General features: G+C 38.3%; 1 protein-coding gene across 8 annotated transcripts in view; it reads right to left on the bottom strand.

Moving 5' to 3' along the window:
- Positions 1-14,571: 14,571 nt before the first annotated feature.
- The window catches only part of ZCWPW2 (zinc finger CW-type and PWWP domain containing 2), a 125,148-nt gene continuing 113,109 nt past the window's right edge, over positions 14,572-26,610 (bottom strand). For all 8 annotated transcript variants that reach the window (XM_082728945.1, XM_082728951.1, XM_082728950.1 and 5 more), the window contains 4 exons: positions 26,359-26,414; positions 25,138-25,205; positions 18,504-18,610; positions 14,572-15,202 (listed from right to left, as the gene is read on the bottom strand). In XM_082728945.1, coding sequence (XP_082585071.1) covers positions 15,041-15,202; positions 18,504-18,610; positions 25,138-25,205; positions 26,359-26,414 — 393 coding nt within the window. In that variant the 3' untranslated portion in view covers positions 14,572-15,040. The remainder of the gene's footprint in view (positions 15,203-18,503; positions 18,611-25,137; positions 25,206-26,358; positions 26,415-26,610) is intronic.

Below are 26,610 nucleotides of genomic sequence, written 5' to 3'. Positions count from 1 at the left end.
TCGTTCTTCCCAAATAGACTATAATAGTAGTAGTGATACTTAGCATGCATTGTGCCAGGGACTATGCGAGGGCCTTCCCCATTTGAACTCATTTTATTCTGTTCAACTGCTCTAGGAGATTGGTATTGTTATTAATGTTATTACCATCACCATCATCCCAATTTTCAGATAGAGAGAGTGAGGCACAGAGAGGCTAAAGCATCTTGCCTAAAGTCAGAATCAGTTCCCTGGGGTTAGAGATCATGTGTATCTTGTTCACTTTTGTATTACTCCTGCCTAACACGAAACTTGGCCCATAGTATTGAAGGAAGGAAGGAATAAAATGCCCCCATGAAGCTGTTTCTGCAGTCAGAATTAATCTCACTCCCCTTTCCTTTCACATCTCTTCCCAGTACTTAACACCTAACTTCATAACATTGCCTCCCCCCACCCATTTCCAAATAATCTGTGCTTTTACACACTGCTGAACATCCAAACCCTAACCCTCATTTGTTTGGAAGAAGTCAGGCTTCCATAGATCAGGTGGTTTCCAGCAGCTCTGGGGCTGCCTGAGAGCAGCTGCTGCCAAGGGAGGAGACCAGGAGTCTGGGAGACGTGGAAGACTATAGGCAAGGGGTTGGAGGCTGTGTTGCCACCACTTACCCTGAAGCAGCACAGGGCTGCCCCCTCTGGAATGAAGGGGCTCCAAGAACTTGCTGGCTCATTTAGCATTACCATGAGAGATGAGTGTGCCTTGATGACCTGGCCCCCTCCTGTCCTCCCACACTTTGGCTTCATCCAGAGTAACTCGGGGAGTTACGGAGGTTATGGAGAAATGGGGCGCAATGGATGGCAGCCGGACAACTAAAGAGGGAGTGAAGAGGGCAAATGGTGGTGACCATATGGAGGATCTGGGGTTTCACCCAGCTTTGTTGGCCAAAGTACTGAGTTCCCTTAGGTCAAGACTTTATGGGGTTTAAAGATCAGGTGTCATGGTCATCGGCCCTCTCTGCAATTGGAAAGGAACCCAAGGAGGGGCTTGAGTGGGGAGGGCTAGTTCTGGCTTAACTCCCTGTACAAATAGCTATTCTGTTAGCAGCCAAGGGCGAAAGCTGTTTGTAGACGTCAGACTCTGTAGGGTGGTTTCTCACTTCTGGCAGGGGGCTCTTGACAAGGAAGGAATTGTATTAAGGGATTTTGTAATTAGTGACTCCCAGCTAACTAGAAAGAGAGCTCCCTTCTGCTTTCAGACATTCAATCTTCAAATGCACTTTCTGTTTTGTGGACCACCTATATAATTTTATGTTCTTCCATCACTAGATTGTAAGCTCCAGAAGAGAGGGGCATGGCCATATTCATAGTTCTCTTCTGCCTACTCCATTCCTTCTGCAAATTGTAAGAGGACCGTTTTACAAAATTTTCAACTTATGCAATTTAATTGTATGTCATAGTAAGCGAGCGTCATTGCTAAAATAGACTAATTCTGGTCAAATATTTTGGTGAGCTTCCTGTCTTTCCAAAGATCTTTGGAGCCAGGGCCAAAATTCCAACTTGCTGGAAGAGGGCATGCTGAACACAACCTAGGTTTCCTATGAAAGACATCCAAACATTTACTGGAACACATCCAAAATGCCATAGAATCCTGCCACCACCTATCAATATTAAGACTCTCTTCCCCTTTTCTTTTTTAACTGAATGTCTATGAAGAAAGCAGGTGATTAAAGCCACAGGTAGAATTCAACAGTGAGATGTCCCTTAAAAGATAGACATTGCTGTTGATTAAATGTCCCTTAAAAGATAGACATTGCTGTTGATTTTCTCTGATTCCCATCAGAGAAAAGATCACATGCTGCTAGCAATGGTTTCCTAAGATTAATTTTAAAAAAGAGGAAAAAAGTAACTCTGGTATTGATGACTAGTAGAGTAACATGAAAGCAAGTGATCATTTCAAATGTATAGTTACATTTTATCCTGGTAATTATTAGTTGCAATGTACTTAAACACAGTTTCCTTCAGAAAGAATAAATAGAAGATAAAGTTGATTTACAAAGCCCTTTCACATAAAATACCTCATTTTGTCTTCACAACAATGCTTTTGTTTAGATAGTTCCTTCCCTACTTCATATATGAGGAAACTAGATGCTCAATCCACCACCCACCTAGTAACCAGATTATGAAACAGTATACACGGTAATCAAGGGCATGGGATCGGGAACAGACAGAAATGTACTCAAATTCTGACCTTTTCACTTATTGGTAATATGACTTAGACAAGTTAGTAAAATCTGACCCTAAACTAGATTTTGCAAGTTAAAATGCTATGATACCATACCAATGGGCTAAGGAAGACTTGAGGAACAGAAATAGGATGGAATTATTTTGCATACTCTCCTTTGCCAAAGCAGACATTCCACCATTATGGGCATTACTATAGAGTCTAAAAATACTTAAAAGAAGAAGTGACCCTGAAACAAATAATACAGTATATGTTAATAACTTTTTTAAAAAAGGAGGAAATGATCCACACTTAGGATCCCTTAGTGATATGTTGGTGGTGTTGGTATTCCATTAATTTATAATATATATGTTGTATATCTATGTATATATATACACTATATGTAAGTATATATATGTATATATTTATATATATTTAAATATTTATATAAATATTTGCATATACATAAATATATATATATTTAATGGGCTAAATATATAAATATATATTTATATGTGTATATATATTTAATGGGCTAAGCCTCTCCAGTTGAGAAGCCTATCTGGGCCAGATTCAGAAAAAGCTGGGAGTGTCACTGGGCACAAGGCCTTGCACTAGAACTCTGGGTCCATCCTAGGTGGCAGGAGTATTTTGATAGGAACTCCATCCTAACAAGAAAACATCCCATAGGCCAGATACAGCTGGAAAGCTGCCACCAGACCTGATCTTTGAAACTGCTGCTAGGACTAAGAAATCAGGTGTATTCGTTAACTAGTGTTACAATGATGCTGTGTAACAAACCACCCCAAATCTCAGTGGCTAGAAACAAAATACTTTATTCTATCCTGTATCTACAGATCACCTGGGGTAGCTCAGCTTCATTCAGCATGTCTCTGGGTCTGAGTCTTCTCCTTGGCCTTTCATGCTTCCTGAACTAGAGGGTTTGCCAGGGCATGTTCATGTCAAGGCAATGGCAGAGGATACAAGAGGTAAAGAAGAAACCACCTAGGTCCTCTAGTATAAATTGGTACCATTAGTACCATCACTCCAGCTCTATTTCATTGATCAAAGCAAGATTCCAAGGCCAAAGACATAAGGCAGGAAGTACACTCTGCCTCCGAAAGAGCCATGATAATTATGCAGTGGAGGAAGACACAAAGAATTTGGATTAGCAACTCAGTTGACTACTGTCCACCTCCCTGGCTACATTATTCACATCTCTCCAATACAGAAAGAACCATCCCCATCAAGGGATACCCAGAAGTCTCACCCAGTCATGGTATCAGGTTCAACATTTAAAACTCCATGATCTATATCTGATCCAGATGTGAATTAGACCTATAAACTAAGAAGACAGATCACTGGCCTATGCCCTCTTCCACCTACACAATATGCAATGGTCCAATGGGGATAGGACACAGTGAACACCTCATTCACAGCAAAGAAACCTGTTCCTCTAGACAAATAAGCCAAGTTTCCCAGCCAAGGTAGTAGGATAGCCCTTGGTTCTGTGGGAGGAGCAAGATGGTGGAGGAGTAGGAGAGTAAAAGACCTAATATCATCGGGTCCCAGGAGTTCAGATAGATATCAAACCGTTCTGAACACCTACAAACTCAACAGGAGCTCAAAAATGAACAGAAATTGACCACTTTCTGGAAGCTAGAACATGTGGAGAAGTGAATCTATCTATGGGAAGATAGACCACAGGGGATGGGGCTGGCTCCCAGCAAGTGGTAGAGCAGTGGAGCACAAAATTGGAACTTTTGGAATTCTGCTCCACTGAGGGACAGCCCTCCAGAAGCTAAGTTGGGGGGAGCCCTCACAGGGACAGTGTGGTCTCAGGACTCACAGGGTGCCTGAGTGTGTCAGAGCTCCCAGGTATCAAAGCAGGGAAGCCAGCTACAGAGACAGAGCCAAGGTGGGGGCTCTCAGCTCAGGGTAACCTTAAACTGTGATCCGAGGTACAGTCGTCCAGTGCTTTGCAGACAGGGACCTAACAAGCGGCAGATCCAGGGAGACTCACCTTTTTCTTCTGGGAGGAGCAATGCAGGAGTGTGCTGCAGGAATCAGCTGGTTTTAGAGACTCCAAACAGGGCTGTGCGCCAGAGATAGAAACACTCAATCACAGGCTGGATGAGCACAGAGTGCAGCCAGGGACCAGGGAGACAGGAGGGATTGACTGTTCTTCTCTTGAGGACTCACTGAGAAGTGGGGCCCTGATCGCTTGGCTCCTCCTGGCCAGAGATTGGGAGGCTGTCATTTTCATTCTCCTCCTCCAAAGCTGTACGGAAAGTGTTCAGGGAAAAAAGCTCTCAAGAGCGAACCCGAGTATATTACTTAGCCTGGCCCCTGGCAAAGGTGGTGTAATTCTGCCTCAGCAAAGACGAGAATTACTGCAACAGGCCCCTCCCCAGATGATCAGCAAGAACATCCAGCCAAGACCAACTTCACTGATCAATGAGAACTGGAAAACTTCAGAGCAATGGGAATATAGCACACAGAATTCATGGCTTTCCCCCGATGATTCTTTAGTCTTTGAAAGTCAAATTTTTTTAATTTAATTTTTTTCTTATTTGATTTTTAAAAAATTTTCCTCCTTCCTATTTTAACATGTTTTAACTATTTTATCAATACCTTTATAAAAATCTTAATTTTCATTGCTATATTCTATTATTCTATTTCTTCACTGTATTTAAAAATCAAATACATCAAAAAAATAAGAAAATCCCTTATTTTTTGTATACATACAGGTTTTTCTTTCTCTAAAATTTTGGGATACAGTTTCTTCTAACAGATAAAAATATACCCTAAATGTAATGCATGGCTTTGTCCTAGTCTCCAGTCTGATCACATTCTTTCCTCTTTTTTCAACCAACTTCTTATCAATTCCGTTTTTAGCATCTTTTGTAATTTTCATCTTTGCAGTCATATTATGTCCCTTCATCATGTTTACCTTTATTTTGTATATATAGAGAGAGATATACAGATATCCCCCTTTTTTCTCCCATTAGTTTCAGGTCTTTTCTGCTTTGGTTAGTGTATATTTTTCTGGGGTCGTTGCTACCATTTTAGTATTTTGTTCTTTCATTCATCTATTCTTATCTGGATAAAGGATAAGTCAGAAAAACTCACCTCAAAAAACAGAATAAGACATAATACCATCAGCTAGGGACCTAATCAATATGGATATTAGTAAGATGTCAGAACTAGAGCTCAGAATAATGATTATCAAGGTGCTAATGGGCTCGAAAAAAGCATGGGAGATACTAGAGAATCCCTTTCTGGAGAAATAAAAGCCCTTGAAGAAATAAAAGAACTAAAATCTAATGAAGTTGAAATTTAAAAAGCTATTAATGAGGCGCAATAAAAAATAGAGGCTCTTACTGCTAGAATAAATGAGGCAGAAGAGAGAATTAGTGATATAGAAGACCAAATAATGGAAAATAAAGAATCTGAGAAAGAGAGAGATAAACAACTACTGGATCACAGGGAAGAATTCAAGAGATAGGAGATTGGGCAGTAATCAAAAATCTCCCAACAAACAAGAGCCCTGGGCCAGATGACTTCCCAGGAGAATTCTACCAAACATTTAAAGAAGAATTAATACCTATTCTCCTGAGACTGTGCCAAAAAATTAGAAATGGAAGGAAAACTTCCAAACTCATTTTATGAGGCCAACATTACCTTGGTCCCAAAGCCAGACAAAGACCCCATCAAAAAGGAGAATTACAGACCAATATACTTGATGAACATGGATGCAAAAATGCTCACCAAAATACTAGCCAATAGGATCCAACAGTACATTAAAAGGATTATTCACCACAACCAAGTGGGATTTACTCCTGGGCTGCAAGGTTGGTTCAACATCCTCAAATCAATCAGTGTGATATAATACATTAATAAAAGAAATAACAAGAACCATATGACACTCTAAATAGATGCTGAAAAAGCATTTGACAAAGTACAGCCAGCATCCTTTCTTGATCAAAACTCTTCACAGTGTAGGGATAGAGATACATATCTCAATGTCATCAAAGCCATCTATGAAAAACCCACAGCAAATATCATTCTCAATGGGGAAAAACTGAGAGCTTTCCCCTTAAGATCAGGAACATGGCAGGGCTGTCCACTATCACCTCTGCTACTGCACATAATACTAGAAGTTCTAGCCTCAGCAATCAGACAAAAGAAAATAAAGGCATCCCAATCAGCAAAAGAGAAGTCAAACTCTCACTCTTTGCAGATGATATGATATTTCATGTGGAAAACCCAAAAGACTCCACTCTAAAACTTCTAGAACTCATCAGGAATTCAGTAAAATTTCAGAATATAAATTCAATGCACAGAAATCAGTTGCATTTCTATACACCAACAGCCAGAACAAAGAGAAATTAAGGAGTTGATCCCACTCACAATTGCACCCCAAACCATAAGACACCTAGGAATAAACCTAACCAAAGAGGCAAAGAATCTGTATTCAGAAAACTATAGAGTATTCATGAAAGAAATGGGAAGACACAAAGAAATGGAAAAATGTTCCATGCTCCTGGATCAGAAGAACAAATATTGTGAAAATGTCTATGCTACCTAAAGCAATCTACACATTCAATGCAATCCCTATCAAAATACCATCAAAATTTTTCAAAGAAATTGAACAAATAATCCTAAAATTTATACAGAACCAAGAAAATACCCTGAATAGCCAAAGGATTGTTGAAAAAGAAAAGCAAAGTTGGCAGCATCACAATTCCAGACTTCAAGCTCTATTACAAAGCTGTAATCATCAAGACAGTATGGTACTGGCACAAAAACACACACATAGATCAATGGAGAACAGAGCGCCCAAAAATGGACCCTCAACTTTATGGTCAACTAATTTTTGACAAAACAGGAAAGAACATCTAATGGAGAAAAGACAGTCTTTTCAACAAATGGTGTTGGGAATATTGGACAGCCACATGCAGAAGAATGAAACTGGACCATTTCCTTACATCAGGCACAAAAATAGACTCAAAATAAATGAAAGACCTAAATGTGAGACAGGAATGATCAAAATCTTTGAGGAGAACACCAGCAACAACCTCTCTGACCTCAGCTGCAGCAACTTCTTCCTATAAACATCAACAAAGGCAAGGGAAGCAAGGGCAAAAATGAACTATTGGGACTTCATCAAGATCAAATCTTTTACACAGCAAAGGAAACAGTCAACAAAACCAAAAGACAACCAACAGAAAAGGAGAAGATATTTGCAAATGACATATCAGATAAAGGGCTAGTATCCAAAATCTATAAAGAACTTATCAAACTCTCTGATATGAGGAATTTGAGAGGTGGGGGGGGGGTGTCCTGGGAGGAAGGGAATGAAAAAATGAAAGAAGATGGGACCAGGGAGGGAGACAAAGAGACTCTTAATCTCAGGAAACAAACTGAGGGTGGCTGGGGGCTGAGGGTGGCTGGGGAGAGTATGTGCTATGGTGAATGCTGTGAATTATGTAAGACTGATGATTTACAGACCTGTACCTCTGAAGCAGATAATACATCATATGTTAATAAAAAGAAAAAAAAAAAAAGACTTTGGTTCTGTTTCCAGGGAAGGGTTGGCAAGTAAGTGGTTGGGGTTGAGTTGAGTGAGCCAAGAGGAAGAGCTCTGGTCCATTGTTCTCTATAGCCCCATAGCTGTCCTCTGAAACATCCTTTTACATCATATTTTCTCATTTGCTTCTGAAGGGCACATTGAAACTTACACATTTTTTTTGATGGCTAAGAAGTTCTCCCAGCCTATTTCCTACCTGTAGAGAACTAGAGGCTCTGGGGCACCTGGGTGGTTCACTCAGTTAAACATTTACCTGAAGCTCAGGTCATGATCTCAGGATCTCAGGATTCCAGGATCCTTGGGATACCAGACTCCTGGGAGTTTGCTTCTCCCTCTCCTTCTGCAGTGCCCTCCCTCCCCCATTTGTGCCCCATTTCCCAAGTAAATAAATAAAATCTTTAAAATAAAAAAATCTGGGGGCTCAGAGGTCTTTTTTTCCCTGTCAGCTTGTCTCTTTTAGCTCAGCAGCTAGTACTTAGGCAAAGTCATTTTTTTTTTTAAGATTTTATTTATTTATTTGACAGAGAGAAATCACAAGTAGTCGGAGAGGCAGGCAGAGAGAAAGAGAGAGAGGGAGGGAAGCAGGCTCCCCGCTGAGCAGAGAGCCCGATGCGGGACTCGATCCCAGGATCCTGAGATCATGACCTGAGCCAAAGGCAGCGGCTTAACCCACTGAGCCACCCAGGCGCCCGGCAAAGTCATTTTTTCCAAAAACTTAGTGGGTTTTCTATGTATTTGATTCCAGTCCATTCTATCTGGCAAAGCCACAATTTTTTTTTTAATGCTGAAAAGAAATAAAAAATAAAAACAAAATTAATCATGTGAATGTGAAAGGGATTTAACCAATGATAAAAACATTATGACAGATGTTTGAAATAGCTTGATATTGAATTACTCAAACATAAAATAAAACTTCCTAATTAAAAAAAAAAAGACAGGTTGTTCTCTCCTGATTTAATTACTAGCACTTTGGGCACATCAAGTGGCAGTAGTACTAGGCCCTTAAGCTTTATAGGAGGTTTGCAAGTCCTTTGGAAATATTTGTACTGTTAGTAGCCACACCCCTGATTGAGCCTCTACCCTGAGGCCAAGTTTTCTTTAAGTGTACTAGGTTTGGTCTTTGACTCTTCTGCTATGATTTAACAACCAGACCTTCAACTTGATCTTTGTCCCAGGTCATACGTAAATTTGAGACTCTTTCTGTGGCTGGAGGCGCCGAAGATTAGAAACAGTTTTATTTTTTAAGTCAACAACTTCCGGACTGCTTGCAAACTGTGTTTTATTTGGTTCTGAGCATATCTCTTTCTTGTAGTATTTTCCTACAGGCATTTATTTAAAAGCAAACAACTCATACTTTCAAAATTTCTTTGGAAAACAAGTTTCTCCTCTCTTCCCTGCCTTTTCATTTGATTATGCTGTCCACTGCTCTGTGTGCTTATACCATGCAACAAATCAGTGGGTAGAAAAATCCTAATATTTATTTCGCTAAGCATGATACGCTCTAGTTCCATCCACGTAAGTCAAGCAGAGAAAGACAACTATCATATGATCTCCCTGATATGAGGAAGTGGTGATGCAACATGGAGGCTTAAGTGGGTAGGAGAAGAATAAATGAAACAAGATGGGATTGGGAGGGAGACAAACCATAAGTGACTCTTAATCTCACAAAACAAACTGAGGGTTGCTGGGGGGAGGGGGTTTGGGAGAAGGGGGTGGGATTATGGGCATTGGGGAGGGTATGTGCTTTGGTGAGTGCTGTGAAGTGTGTAAACCTGGTGATTCACAGACCTGTACCCCTGGGGATAAAAATATATGTTTATAAAAAATAAAAAGTTAAAAAAAAAAAAAAAAAAAAAAAAAAAAGAAAAATCCTAATATTTAGATTTGTATACAAAGATTGTCCCACTTGGGCCTTACGGTCAAATTTACCTCTACAGAACAACTCTTCTAGAATTATACTGAGTGATAGCAAGATCTGGCTTGGCCCTAAGGGAAGAACTTTTTAAATGAATTTTTTAAATGTACTATGTTTGTTTAGATCTCTTCTTGGAACCATAGAGAGAGAAGAAATAATAGAGCAAGATTTGGATATTTCTATTTTGGATTTTCAAAATCTTACCTTTATCTCTTGGAAGGGCCACAGGTGCAAATTTTACTGGTCTGGAAGTATCTGGAACAGAACTATACTATTTGGTAGTCCCAATAAATGGTGGAGTCATGGAATACCTGCTAGTTGGTAGAGCATTAGATAACAGAATGGGTTGGTTCCATCAAGCATGACACAGATCACTTCAGGTTCATGAATAAAAGGGTCCACCTTTTAAAATTTTCTTTTAAAGATTTTTTTTTTTTTGAGAGATACTACAAACAGAGGGTGCAACAGGCAGAGAGAGGGGGAGAAGCAGATTCCTTGCTGAGCAGGGATCCCTATGTAGGATTCAATCCCAGGACGCTGTCATGACCCAAGCTAAAAGTAGATGCCTAACAGACTGAGCCACCCAGACACCCACCCCAAGATTCCTCCTTTTAGAGCTAATTATCAATTTTTTCCACAAAGGCTCTCGACTTTACATAGTTTATGATAGTGCTTAGGTCAGGTCTATTAGTGGATGTATTAACTGTGGCCCATCACTCTCCACCCCAGTGAGTTCAGGGCTGTAGATACTACAGACTGGCAAGTATATGGGAGCACTCTCCTCTTTATCCCACTGGTGCCCACAAGAGATTAACCTATCAAAAGTGCACTGCCTACCTGCAGCAGAGATAAAGCTAAGATTCTTACCCCTGGGAATCCCTGCATAAATTCAGCTTTTAGCAAGGGGCAAATGGACCAGGACTTCCTGGAATATAGGGCAACAGAGCTAGCTTTGATGCTTAACCTCTCCACTGTCTGTAGATCTAACTGGAGACTCAGCTGTCAATGAACCCAGCACTTTTATAGATTCACGGAGGCCAGACACTAGGTGGGTTTGGCCCAACTCATTCCAAAGAGGACCAGCCACTCCTCAAACTAAACAAAGAGGGGCTCTTATTCCAACTTGAATGTTTGGGCAGGAGGTTCTAACATATTGCTTTATACCTCTCATATCAAATTTGGTATGACCAGTATACTTAGAATTTAATCTCCCTTGATGGGTAGATATAGTTTTCTTACAATGTCCTCCTCTGGGCTTAGCTATAAAAGTAAGGTATTGTCCACCTCTAGGCCTACCCTAGGAGTCAGCATAATCACATATAATCCTTGGTCCCAGTGGCCCCAAAGCAGGTTTGTTACCTCAGGTTCTGGTGAAAAAAGCATGTTAGTCCATTTCACCTTGGAAGAAAAAGACAGGATCCCTCAGAAGAAAGGTTTGGACAATAATCATGGTGTAACTTGTATAGTTTTCTGCATGTTGATTTTTCTCTGTATTTTATATATATTAATAGATTTTCTTTCACAGCAACTTCTGTGGGGAAAAAAGCTTAGGCTCTGGAAAGTTGAATAACATATCTCAGGTCTCCCAATGAGTAGGTGGCAGCACTGGGACCAGGAGGCAGGCATTGTGTCTCCACAGTCCAACTGCTATGCCCTGGTGTATGTTATTTGGCTGGCCTGCCCCAGAACATGGGGTATTTACCAGTAGGAAGGGTTTGCCAGCCAGGCACGATTCTCAGCCTTGAGGATAGAGATATTATCTGAATGCTTCTTCATCCATTTTCCTAAACACATTCTACCTGGAAATTTGAAAGTCTATATTCTCACATGGACAGAGGTTCCCCTCTGTCCTCTTGTAAGAGGCCTTTCCCCCCAAGAGCCTCTTCTTGGAAGGAGATTGAACTTTCCTCTGCAGACAGAGCCAATCCAAATGTTTGTTCTCAGAACCATTTTGTGCAGCTAAGTGTACAAAGACTTCAGTGGAAATTCCAGACTTCTACAAGTTAGAACATGGCAGAGATAAATTTAGTCTGGCAATTTCAGTATCTTACCTATAGAATCTGACTTTGATGAACACTGGCTGTTCCACCAAGAGGAATTAGCTGTAAGTGATCTAATTAGTCTACTACATGAGGGCTTATATCAAACATTTGAATTATGAGTAAAGTCCTTCAAATACAATTATAGTCATTTTTAAAAAGGTTTTTTATTAACATACAATGTATTATTTGTTTCAGGGGTACAGGTCTGGGATTCATCAGTCTTACACAATTCACAGCACTCACTAAAGCATATACTCTCCCCAACGTCCACCACCCAGTCACCCCATCTCTCCCTTCCCCTACCCCTCCAGCAACCCTCAGTTTGTTTCCTGAGATTAAGAGTCTCTTATAGTTTGTCTCCCTCTCTGGTTTTGTCATTTCATTTTTCCCTTCCTTGCTTTATGATCCTCTGTCTTGTTTCTCAAATTCCTCATATCAGTGTGATCATATGATAATTGTCTTTCTCTGACTGACTTATTTCACTTAGCATAATATCTTCTAGTTCCATCCATGTTGTTGTAAATGGCAAGATTTCATTTTTTTAAAAGATTTTATTTATTTATTTGACAGAGATCACAAGTAGGCAGAGAAGCAGGCAGAGAGAGAGGAGGAAGCAGACTCCCTGCTGAGCAGAGAGCCCAATGCAGGGCTCAATCCCAGGACCCTGGGATCATGACTTGAGCTGAAGGCAGAGGCTTTAACCCACTGAGCCACCCAGGCGCCCCAAGATTTCATTTTTTGATGGTTACAAAATATTCCAGTGTGTGTGTGTGTGTGTGTGTGTGTATGTATATATATATATATATATATATATATATATATATATATACCATATCTTCTTTATTCATTCTTCTGTCAGTAGACATCTAGGCTCTTTCCATAGTTTGGCTATTGTGGACATTGCTGCTATAAACATTTGGGTGCAGGTGCCCCTTGAGATCACTATGTTTGTATCTTTAGGGTAAATACCCAGTAGTAAATACATATTTACCTGGCAAGTATGATTGCTGGATAGTAGGGTAGCTCTCTTTTCAACTTTTTGAGGAACCACCATATGGTTTTCCAGAGTGGCTGCACCAGCTTGCATCCCACCAATAGTGTAGGAGGGTTCCCCTTTCTCTGCATCCTCACCAACATCTGTCATTTCCCGACTTGTCAATTTTAGCCACTTCAACCAGTGTGAGGTGGCATCTCATTGTGGTTTTGATTTATATTTCCCAGATGCTGAGTGGATGTTGAGCATTTTCTCATGCATCTGTTGGCCATTTGGATGTCTTCTTTGCAGAAATGTCTGTTCATGTCTTTTGCCCATTTCTTGATTGGATTATTTGTTCTTGGGGTGTTGAGTTTGATAAGTTCTTTATAGATTTGATTCTAAGAAGTAACAGGAAAATGGGATCTATGACTTCTTGAGACATCTGTAGGCTCTGAATATAAAATCATAATGCCAAGAGAAAGAAGAAACGTTTTTCTGAAATGCTATGGAGTAAATTCTGTTGGAGGAAAAAGAGGAAGGCTTAACTTCCACTGTTTCATATCACTGAGAAGTAAATATGATGTATTGAGAGATTATTCATTGACACTCTGGCTCCTGGAGTGGTTCTGAAAGGCAGACTCTGTCAAAGCATGAAAGTTCTGCTGCACTTACCAGTTTGGCCCAAACTGGGTATATGCCACCCATTTCTAATATGCATGTATTCATTTTTTAAAGATTTTATTTGAGAGAGAGAGAGACAGAGAAAAACAGTGCACAAGGTGGGGAGGGACAAAGGGAGAGAAAGAAGCAGACTTCCTGCTGAGCGCAGAGCCCAATGTGGGGTTCAATTCCAGGGCCCTGATATCAAGACCTGAGCAGAAGTCAACCGCTTAACTAATGAAGCCACCCGGTGCCCCTAACTTGTATGTATGCTGACCTTCAGTGAAAAGCACTGTGAATACCAAGAACTCAGGAGTTGTTCCTACCTCTCCCTACTGCTGTATCCCTATATCCAATTGCTAAATCCTAATAATCCATCAATGCTAATGTAGCTGGGAAGCCATTCCACTCTCTCCATTTGTGCCATACTCAGGCTCTCAAAGTCTTGCACCTGAATTCCCTCCTCCTAACAGGCCTCCTGTCTCTGGTGTTACTCCTGCTCACTCCAACCTCCGTCTGCTGCTGGTGTGATCCTCCTGAAATGTAAAAGGGCTTACACTGCCTAAAACTCTCCACTTGGCCCTGCAGTTACAAACTCTTCAGCCTATGTACACAGAGCAGCTCACCTGCTGTGGTGACCTTCACACCAGCACACGGTCACTCTAGCTAATTCAACCAGCAATAGGTCCGAGGGGCTGTACTGCTTTCTTCTCTCTTCAAGCCTTGGTTTTGTTTCCATGTGCTTGGAATGTCCTTTCTCTGACCCCATACTCCCAGGAGAGAGAAGGGCATGGAAAGAGTGCAAGTGTGAGCACTAGAGATGGATGTGCATTAGAACACGATGTAGAAGGACACTCACCAAAACTGTTCCTGGGAATCACTATAGGATGGGGTTGTAGGGGAAGTGTTAAGGGAGTGATGTTGCATGATACACATTTTGCCTGCCTACCTTGCTTATGGATTTTTTTTAGTGAGACTATATTTAACTTATCTCTTTATGTTTTCCATTACATTTTCCCATCCTCACCTTCAGAGATACTGATTCAATAGGGGAAGCATCCAGGATTCTGATTGTCTACAGCCTCCCCACCTCCCCTGAGACTCTGTTAATCAGTTTTGGGAATCGGGGTTGAAATGATTATTTCCCATAAAAGGTAACTGACACCTCTGAGAAAAGCACCAACTCAATTATACAGTACTTTTTTTTTTATTATTTCCTTTTATTTTGTAGTAGCTTAATTCCACTACCAATATACATTCTCACATCTCTACTACACCTGAATTATCTGTATGAATTATAATAGCCTCAACGGCCATCTAAATAGCCACATTTGAATAAAGGGCCTAAATAAATCATTGTAAAGCATGCGTTTGTGCAGTAAGTTTATAAACCATTTTAAAACTAAGGCACACAAGAAAAAAAATCTATAAATACAAATATCAGGGCTTCTTAAATCCTAAATTTTTATTACTAATTTAAGTACCATTTGATTGATTCTCAAAACAATGGCTATTCGCAAAGTATAAAATAGAAAGTTATTATAAATATCAGCTTTGGTATAACATACACCTATTTCCCTATTTTCAAGCTTTTGACTTTTGGGAAAATATAAACATGTAAGTGTCTTTATAACTAGCCTTTGAAAATATTTATAACACGCTAAAATTCAGACATTAGAGCATCTATTTCTTTAAATTTGCTAGTTATATTTTCAATACATTCTCCAGCTTTTAATTTTATCCCATCAATTACAAGATAGTCCTCTTCATAGTGGTTTTCGAATGGACTGCCTGCTGGGACTTCAGAGCTGCATTTAGTTAACTGTAAAAATAAACATACAATTCATCAGAACTACATCAAATTTACTGGAAGATCAGGCTTAATTATTTGAACAAAGTGTAAAGTAGTCAGTAGCTCCACAACCAAAAGCAGTGACACAAAGCATTGTTATGCTGGTGGTCAAATAATGATCCCCATGTGGAGCAGAATGTATAGTAAATGTGTTAATATAAGAAGAACTAACTATTCAGGCCCTATCTCTTTCTCCCAACTTTACACATTTTTAGTTTTCATTTTAAGCTTTGGGAAAACATTTCATTCTATGAATTTTGCTACATTTGTTTTCTGTATTTGTTTATTTTTAAGGTTATCATTATAGGGAATACAACTTAAAACTAAGTCACAATTTCTATGGCTATCTTCTCATAATCCTCTGTATTACTTAAGAATAGCCATCATTTGGTCTAGCTCAGTAGGAAGGGACACTATGTAAAAACAATGCAAATATCTATAAACACACACAAGATTTATAACTTCAAGTTTCATTAAAGATAGAGCGAACTTCCATGAAATGAAGAAAAAGAATAATTTATACAAGTATTTTCACATATCAAAAATGTACCTTTTAATACAAATAATTATTCACTAAACTCTGTCTTATTTATATATGGCTTATCTAATTCAGGTGGATTTTATAAAAATCTGATATTAATTCCCTCCCATTGTTTGCAAAGCCGTGGCATGACAACCAGTGTTACATAAAGAAGAGTGTAATTAGGAAGGAGACTCTACTAAGGAAAATAATCTCATAAATCATTTCAGTGACAAATAGAAAAGAATTTTGATTATCCACATGTGTATGCTTTTTTTTTTTTTTTTTTTTTAATGTTGCTACTCTCACCTATTGGTGTAAGTGCTAGAGAGTAATCAACCTGAATCCTCATACGTGAAATGACGGATGAAAACACTATCAAATTTACAACTTTGGAAAGAGCTCAAACAATACCTGCTCAGAGAGTAAACATGTTCAGAACATTAAAATTATCAAGTGGCTTTATTGCGGAGGTTATAGCTTGTAAGAGGCCACTTTCTCCTGCAAACACAACACAGCTCCAGTTTTAAGTGGTGTTAACTTTGGAGGCCATGTTAATTTTCCCTACTAACTTAGAAAAAGCAAGCAAGAAAAAGAAAAGAAAAAAAAAGAAACCCCTGAGGTGATCATTTCTTTTCTTTTAAACTGGAAATTGTTCCAGCTTTGATAGTTGGTTTCATTGCTATTCTCCTCATTTAAAAGTGAACAAGGTCCTAAATATACTGAACCTGGTGTGAATGCCAGGCTTACAAAGCTCGTTGAGGAGAAGGGCTTATGAACCAGTCTGCAGGGGGCACTCACCTGCCTGCCAGCAAGTTAAGATGGTTAATTTTTACAATTCCTCAATGGCTTTTGAAAGCATAAAATATTACAAGAATCTAAAACAAAAAGCAAGCTCCTGCCTGGTAATACATTGAAACTATGTATTTTACCTTAAGAAATAAAAATCAGAAGTCATTTTCTGTTCTATCACATTACTGGTTATAATGGTAAAATAGAAGCCAATTCTGTGGCTGTAAAAGCTCCAGGACATCTCTATAAAAATCACCCTGGCTGGAGTTTTGAAAAGACAAACTGCAAAGACTGAAAACACACTGCACAAAACCATATGGTGCTCCAACAAAGCACACATTTGCTGGGAAAGAATAATTTGTATATTAATTACATGTATATAATATATATGCCACCAACCTACAGATCTTGTTTCATTTGTTAGGAAAAAATAATTTGTATATTAATTACATATATATAATATATATGTCACCAATCTATAGATCTGGTTTTATGGAAGGTAGGATCTATACAGAGAAAATGAGTTTTTTCAAAAAGGAACTCTAATTGGAAAAATGGCATTCACAACCATGCAATTCAAATACAGGTTGATATTGCTGGTGCTAATTAAACAGGCTATGGTTTTCAAGTTGGTAAGAGTTTTTAGCATTAATTTTATTTTCTTTTAGCATATTGATCTCTTTAACTGTAAATCCTGTATATTCCGATTTCTAAGTCAAGAAGGGAGGTGTTTATGAATCATCTTTTTTCTTGTTGGAGTCCTGAATGAAATCATGCAATTGGGCAGTCTGCCAAAGTGTGTCAACAACCTTGTCCATATACAAATTCACTTTTTTCAGCATCTGAGAAGAGACAGACTCCGGAATGAGTAGTTGCTCAAAGTAAGAATGTGGGAAAAGAGATGAAGTAAGGAAATCTCAGCCTTATTCTCTCCAGTGACTGCCACTGCCAATTCTCATCTGTAATAACAGCTGACCTTAGAAGTCAGTTTCTATGCAAAGTACTTTTCCTGGTTTGTCTTATTTAAAAAAAATCTTCTGAGGCGTGTGATAAGGAACTGTGCCAAATTACACAAATTGTCAGTGGCCGGACTAGGACTGGGACACTGATATTCTATTCCAGAGTCAGCAGTCCTAACCACTGTGCTCTCTCGACTCCAGGCACAGTATATATCTACATGAATGAATGAGAGAATGAATGAAACCTTAAGGGTATAGGACCTCTTGCTGCCAGTTCTCCCTATTTCGAGAACAGCTGTATTGCCTTGTGGAAGTGCCTGTCTTATGACTTATTTTTCTCACACCTACCATATTGCTACACTGTATTAATCACCTGGGCTTATGCCCTTGTTTTATTTGCATGAAAATGGAGCTGATGTGCTGGGCAATTGATCAACCAACTTAAAATTTATGTTGTCACATACAAATACTGAATAAAGTAAGCACACACTTAGCCCAACATAGGTAGCCGAAAGAGAAAAAATGGAAAATTCTACCTTCGGTATGTTAATAATGAAGTCTGTCCCTACAGAGGTTGTCCCTGTGCCTGAACCAGACAGGGCAGATGTCCTAGCAAGCTGCTCTCAGCCTGGCCCGTCTTCTCCTGACTGTGAAAATCGGCAGTAGTGGAGAGGTCTGTCTGCTGTGGTGCCCCATCAGATACTGTGAGCCCCTCCTCCATTCTTTCTTCATGTCAACCTCAAAGACCCGAAACACAAAGAGCTCCTCCACTCACAGATTTTTTTTTTTTCAAAGACTCATAGATGTATTCTGACTTTTCAACAGGCTGCTAGTTTATTATTCACTTCAGGATAATCAAGGACTCAAATTTCAGAAGGGAATAGAAGTTCTCCATATAATTAAAACATACATCCAGAAAAAATGCCTGCCACTGAAAGAATCTGAAGTTGCTGTTTAGGCCTCATCACGATGACCAGGCTACCTTCGCTCTGGCATTTACCTCCTCTCCACGCTCCTCTTCGGGCTCATCAGGTGCCCCTGTGGAGTCCAGCGCCTGCTGTAGCATTTGCTCTAGCTCCTTCAGTAAAACTTCGGTCTCAGAGACAACTAGAAAACATCGGTAAAAAAATGTTACATCTTAATTAATTCCATCAAATCCATAAGCTTAACTGCCCCAGAAGAGAAAACTGTCTAAATGTTACAAGATAAAAAATAAATATTTTGTACTATTTTCCCATGTGACCTCTGCCTGATGCAACTTAATTATGGATTTCCAGGTGAATGTTTTACAATTATTCCTTTAAAAATGTAGGTGATATTCTTTTTTTTTTTTAATTTTTTTAAAATGATTTTGTTTATTAGAGAGAGAGAGAAAGAGGGCCTGAGAGGAGAGGGGTCAGCGGGAGAAGCAGACAGGGAGTCTGATGTGGGACTTGATCCCAGGACTCCAGGATCATGACCTGAGCTGAAGGCAGTCACTTAACCAACTGAGCCACCCAGGCGCCCCCAAAAATGTAGGTGATATTCTTGCCATGATCACAAAAAGCTCACTAGAAGTGGTTTTTTTTTTTTTTTTTTAAATCAGGGACAAATTAAATTGTTTTTTATTAACCAAGGGTCAGCAAATTCTTCCTGTGAAGGGACAGAGTAAATATTGCAGGCTTTGTGGTTTCTGTCACAACCACTCAATTCTGCTGCTACAGTCCAAACTCTACACATGTACCTAAACAAATGAGAGTGACTGTGTTCCTATCAAACTTTATTTACAATAGCAAGTGGCTTGTGGGCCACAGTTTGTCATCCCTACAGTAAGCTCTTACTGTTTAAAAGGGGAAACCATGTAATTAAGTGGACAGGTTAAACACAGGCTACTCTATTCCTAATTCAAATACCAATGCATCTTAACTGCTTAGTCTGATATCTATCCGCAGCTATATCTATATGTAGATATATATTTTAAATACCACACTAAAACAAAATTTGTGTGTGTGTATGTACACTGTGACATGAATTCACTGAACTTGCTGAGATAAAATAATAACCCATACAAGAAATAAACTACTATGTAACTATAGACTCAGCTACTGATTAATAACATGCAGTTGAAATCCTGACTTAAATAGAATAGACATTTTTGTTTGATATAGTCTCGTTGAAGTAAAAATCAAGGAAACCACGTGTGGCCTGTTGTCCTGTACACCAGACAGATGGAGCATCTGAGAAGTCCTTCCAAAGGCAACATGATTCAAAGATAAAGGCCATGAATATACACCCCATCATTTTCCACTCTGGTGACAAAAACCTGACATACCACCTCCTATTATCCACCATTCTTTGGCAGGTCACCAAAAATCACACTAGGTAGAGCAGCTCAAAGTTCATGGAACTTGAAAATAGACCGAAACAGGACATACGCTTTCAAGCTAAAATATTATCGATGAATATGGAAGCAAGGCATTCTCAGCACTAAGTTTTAATCTAATTATTGAACATATTTTAAAATTTTCTAACTAATCAGTTTAGGAAGAGTGCATATGATATATGAATCCCTGGCATCCTTGTAAACTAAGCATGTTGGAAGGTAAAAAACAGAGATTGTTAATGTGAAAAGTTTTCTGTGTCCTTTCCTCTTATCTTTAACTCATAAGAAGGAAATTTTAGAATTTTAATTTAAAATTTAAAATTTAAAAAAGTTTTCTGTGTCCTTTCCTCTTATCTTTTACTCATAAGAAGGAAATTTTAAAATTTTGCTAGAACATTTTTAAATACTAGTGTTAAATAAAGTCATGGGAGGTTATGAAATAGAAAATTTTCCCTTTCTTGGTTGTCACTACAGTATAAAAGAACAATTTTTAGTTACCATTTTTCACATTACAATTTTACCTACAAAAATAGATTTTCTGTCAATACTTATCACTTGCCCCAAGTAGTTTTATGTTCATTCAATATTCAAATAATATCAATTATTTTCCTACTAAGTGCAAGGGACCCAAGAGAGTAGGCACAGACCAATGAACCTTCCTGGCCATCATCTCTTTCCAGCCCATCTTAGGTTTTCTCCATGAAGACTTCTTTCAAAACAGCTTGAAAGTAGCTTTCTGATAAGCCATTTGCATACCACAGAACAAATTCCTATGTTTAAAAACACAACAAAAACTGTAACTGACCTTTTATTAGATGTGTCCACATATCTATGTGTTTCTGTATAATTGCTAAAGCATAAGAACACAGAATTTAAACTATTATATTCTAAAACAATGGAATTCAAAATTTGGTAGGCATAAGAATCTCATGGAGAATTTACTAAAAAAACATGAAGGCAACCCATGTCTACTGAATCAGAATTTTCTAGAGGTATGTACATTTATATTGAAGCAATTTTGTTAATGGAGTTAACCTCTCTTTATGATAGATTTCCTACTTAGTAGCCTGTTATTCAACAGACAACTACTTGTGATTATCTTCACACCAATTCTCCAGTCCCACTCACAGAATTGTATTTTCCTACTTTACATTCTGAGTCTATGGAAATTGATACTGACATTTAATGCACTGTTGAGAAGATGGATTTTGAGCTATGCTGTAAAGGAAAAATGGTACGCAAACATCTTTATATTTCTAAGGCTAGGCTAAAATACAATCAATTTATGATAATGAATGTCATTGCTGAATGGCATTGTAGGCCCTCCATTTTCAAGTGATGTGGAAAAATATGTACACTGCCTTTTGATCAAAGGGTATACAAAGTAATGGATGACTTCATAAATCAACCAGGGTTCATAACACCGACTTGATTGATATCAAATTCTGCTGCTAGAGCAATAGGAGGTTTGCTTTTCTAAATACGTATTCGTATATTGTAAACTGATAGAGTTCAAAAATAATTCTTAAGAAACAGCAGTTACAGTAATCTAAAAACTAGCTTATCAAAAGTGGCCAATGATATCCTCCAAAGATAGGGACAGAATGAATGCCTTTGCTGATTGCATGACCAATCATCTTCTCTCAATACTGATTATCTTGTAGTTTCTGGGACTTGTTTCAATTTGTTGTTTAGAGTAAAGTGGTAGTATTACAGTTATACCATCACTCAAGAGAAAGTTTTTTTTTTAAAGTAAGAAAAAGGTGTCTCTTACACCAAAGTCCATATCTGGCTTTTAAAAATGAATTTTTATAAAATAATCTGTGTATTTTTTCCATCCTGATGAGAAGTAACTTACTCTTGGTCTCAATAAATCAGTTGCTTTTTTAGAAGTCTTCAAATGTACATTTATGGAGTTTTCTCCAATCTTTACTCTTCTACTAAATGTTTAAGGAAGCTGTTTATTTCCTTATGTTAAGGGGCTACTGGTAAGTCTACCTACCCCAAAGCTGGCATTGAAAAACACCATCTGCAGTAAACTTTCACGGTCATTTCAATATTGAAATTTTGAAGGCATTCTTTTTTTTTCCCCCCAAAGATTTTATTTATTTATTTGACAGAGATCACAAACAGGCAGAGAAGCAGGCAAAAAGAGAGGAGAAAATAGGCTCCCCTTGGAGCAGAGAGCCCGGTGTGGGGCTCCATCCCAGGACCCTTGGATCATGACCCAAGCTGAAGGCAGAGGATTTAACCCAATGAGCCACCCAGGCGTCCCTTGAAAGCATTCTTATGGAAGACAGTGAAGAAGAAGAAAAAGTACTTGTGTTTTGTTTTATTATTAAGTAACCACAAACACTCCTCTTACATGCTTACAATTTAAATGTAGTGATGAGTAAAATACAAATTAGAATGTAATGAAGAAGATAGCACCATTCCCGGAGATACAAACAGAAACAGGAGGCAAGGAGTTTTCCAGGAAAGGGGCATGTGGACCAACCCCACCTTTTAGTCTAGAGGTTAAAGGTAACTCCAAACCAAGAGTAGATGGGCAAAGTTTGTCCTGAGCAGCAAGAAATCATCTTTCTCCCTGTCACCTCTTCTACCTCCCAGCCCCAGTTCCTACTCCTAAGGTCATGCTCCCCCAGGATTTCCGTCATGATCCAGACCTCTCCTGTATTAGCCATTCTTTTCCATGGCTATCTGTCTCAGGTGGCTGATGAATATATCCTTTGCTAATTTATTAATGAATGCCACAGATTATCAGTTAAACCTGGGTAATATGCCAATCTTTTACCTATCTAAACTTTCATAGATTGTCGACTACCCAATAAGAAGTGAGGTATTTCCCAACAAAAAACAATGATATAACAAAACAAATGATGAAAACCCAAAGACAAAAAGAAGTCAAAATCAGTTCATTAAGGGGGTATGAAAGGCTATAATAAAATCTTAAAATTGCTTAGGTTAGTTATCAGTACTGTACCAAAACCCAATATAGTTAGCTTTACGATTCCTGATATTCAAAGCAACCAAGGAAACAGCTGCACACTTTGATTAACTTTAAGAAGATATGTGACTTAGAAAAACCATATAACAACCTCTGAAGTGTCTTGGTTTCCCCATTGATAAAATGGGAGATAAAATAATATCTAGGGTTGCCTGGGTGGCTCAGTGGGTTAAAGCCTCTGCCTTCAGCTCAGGTCATGATCCCAGGGTCCTGGGATCGAGCCCCGCATCAGGCTCTCTGCTCAGCGGGGAGCCTGCTCCCCCCCCCCGGCCCCCCGCCTGTCTCTCTGACTATTTTTGATCTCTGTCAAATAAATAAATAAAATCTTAAAGAAAAAATATCTACCTTATTTACTTCTTATGATCTTACAAGGGCTAAATAAATATATATAAAGTGAAGACACACAGTAATTTTTACAGGTGTTGGCTATCATTATTACTATTGGTATTATTATTGCATCATTATAGATGAACTTTCTTGTTCCTAAACACTGGGAAAAAAATGAGGTAGAGGGCCAATACAAACATAATTCACAATATTCCTTATAGTAATTTCCCCCCAAACATAGATATGCTCCACAAATAGCTATTTCTTAGATTATATCTGCATATCCATGGGCATACAGTTTAAATTATTTAATGATTCCTCAACTTTTTCTATTAATTTCAGAAATCTTCTCCTTGTTGGATAAGAGGGTTTTTACTGTACATTTTTATCACAGATGAAGCAACTGACACTTGGGCAGGTAAAGTAGCTACACTTAATTAGCTCTCCTCCCAACCTCTAATTAAGGAAGAGAGAAAAGCAAAGGGTAGAGTTTATAAGCCAGAAAGGAACAGCAAATCTGGGCAGTAGGTTGATGGGAGACTTTACTTGAGCACCTGGGAGTGTAAGGAAAATGGCTCCAATTTTCACTTGATCTAGGATTGATGCTACCTCAAGCCAAGAACGAAAGGAGTGATTTCAGAGACTTAAGATCAAGGGATACACTGAAATATGGGTAGGGGTAAAAAACTGAGGCGGAGATAATTTACTGAAAAATAACCACTCTTTCAAGAAGTAGTCAGCTCTTACAAAGAACACAGCAGATTAGATGTTTATGCTTTTTATTTGTTTGAAATGGGATAAAGGAGTAAAACACAGATCAGGTTAAAGATTTGAACAATTAACTATTGAGACTTGAGAGCTACACAGAATGTGAGACTCCTGAAAGGGTGTCAGTGGATAACTATGGAAATGTATTCACTCATTTATGCAGCAGAGTGATTTCCAATCAATGGATTCCTGGCTATGATGGCTTTCTTCCTCAGTAGTCCCTGTGAGTCAGAGGCAGAAAGGATCCCAGCACTGGAGCCCTCAGCTGTAGTACCAAGGTCTCCTAGTGAAATTCAGTCCAGGGATAAACTGACTTTTTTGCCTTTCTACAGGAGTATCTGAAGTAATCATGTGAGGCAAAAGGACAATAGAGCCAAGAAAAGGAACCTAAGTTAGCAGGAAAGTAGCAGCAGAATAAATTTAAGAAGAGATAGAAAGAATAGAATTTTGTAGTGGTTTAGGAGAGGAACAAAAGATTTTAAAAAGTTAACTATTTTGTCCTTCTTCTGACTACTTTCCTTTCTTTTAATAAGGCTAAAGATGAATGGCTTATTTAGTCAGTTGAAACACAGTGCCATAGAACACTTGGGGTGGCTATAAAGGAAAGGAAATATGGTACGGATAACTTCTTGGGGGTTAATGGGCTTTGGAACCTCTTTGCATGGTTGCCAAAGTTCCATCTTGCAAATAAGCATTTGCCTGCTTTTCAAGACTAATGAAAATGAAGGAAGAGTAAAGCGCTTTTGAAAACTAAAACTTTCTCCCTGCATTCCACATTCTCCCTACTGTGTTCTAATACCAACAGCAATTAATTCAGCTGGAAGCCCCACGCTGCTGCTTTTCTTCTTTCTCTCCCTCTGGCACCCCGAGGACCCCAATAATTTTTGAATGGAGGGGTCTGGATTTTAATGTATTGATGTGGGTATTTCCTCCCACAGCCACTGGTGCTTTATTTTTTTAAAAATTAAATATGTGACAGAGCCAGAGAAAATTTAATTTATGGGAACAGAAACCTAAAGACAACTGAAGAGATCTAGTATGTAAATCAATATCCAAAATGACCCACTAACAGTTCTCATCAATATATTTTTTTCTTCCAAAAATTACAACTACATTTAGTAAAATTAAATAGAAGTAAAGGAACTAAGAGTAGGAGAGGCCTTCACATACCCATGTTTTCCTTTGATAAGGCATCATCTGAACAAACATTTTCAAAAGAGCATTTTAAAATAGCTTTCCTAGAAAAGGAATTTGACAGATTTAGTTTCAAAAGACCAATCATGTATACTTCAATGGCCATTTTTGCATATTCATTGATAATTATAAATTATGAATATATTTCTTTATCTGGAGGTACTTTTCCTTGGTTGGTTTATACAGTAAGACAGCATGATACAGTGAAAAAGCCAAAAGGAAATAATATTGATCTAAGCTCTCATCTGGTGAAAAGCACTAATGATCTACCAAGTACCTTATATAGGCTTTTTCATGTAATCTTCCCCTAAAAAACCTACTAAGGAATTGCTACTCTCATTTTATAAAGAAACTGAAGCTCTGAGAAATTGAGAAATTTGACAATGTAGGAAATAGTTGAGCATGACACAGCTAAATTCTGTCAGACTGCAAAATCCATGCTTTTCCCATGACACTGCATTGCTGACTTAAAGTCAGAAAACATTTGTTCAAATGCATTTTCTCTAACCATGAGATCTTGAGAAAGCCACGTAGTTTTTCTAAGTCATAGTTTTTCATCTTTTAAATAGAGATGATTATGATATACTTCGTATTTGATGGGGTTATTGTGAAGTATAACTAAGATAAGACTGGAGGGCCTTTTTAAAAATTTAATTATTCATCCTCTGAAGAAGGACAAAGAATAAGAGAAGGACTATCATATCGGAGTCAGACTTTGTCGTTGAGCAGGACTCCTTTTAATACAGCACTGATTACCATTCTTCAAAAAAATATGTAAATAAACTGTGTGGTTGGCTCAATGATAAACACTAAAACTTGTCATCAGTGGCTTATCAGTTCATTATAAAGGCCTGTTTCTGGTTTGCACTATTTTTAAACCAAACACCTGCTTCTCATCTGCTTGCTCACATGATTTTAATCTTCACTAGTTCTGCTTCAACATATTTGTATAAACATAAAACTTTCTCCATACTCTAAAACTACTACTTATCACCTTAATTCTTATTTCTTAATAATTTATTTTAATTACTAAGAAATAATTTATTTTTTAATTCTCATCATCTCTAATTCTTCTAGAAAATTTTGATGTTTCCCTAGAGAAAAAGAGTCAAGAATCAGGGGGAAATATCATAATAATTAATCCAATGTATATATACATTTCAATTTTACCATAATACTTTTTGTAAAAAAAAATACCTTTTCCTTCTAAATTTGGGCTTCTTCTTTTCTGTTGTGTTTTTGGAAACTTGCATCTACAAAATAACAAAAAGACAAGTTAGTTCAAATGGGACTAGATGAGTTCAGTAAGATAATGGGTTCTATAAGGTCCAAGTAATTTAGTACAGAAGAAAAACTCTGGCCCACTGCTTTCAAATAGTTGACTTGGAACCCCAAGTCAACCACTTCATAGTCACTACAATTACATTGATCTGCTCAACTTTCAGAAAT

This window comes from Mustela nivalis (assembly GCF_964662115.1).
Source record: "Mustela nivalis genome assembly, chromosome: 1".
Lineage (NCBI taxonomy): Eukaryota > Metazoa > Chordata > Mammalia > Carnivora > Mustelidae > Mustela > Mustela nivalis.
This window is presented reverse-complemented; position numbering and strand designations above follow the sequence as displayed.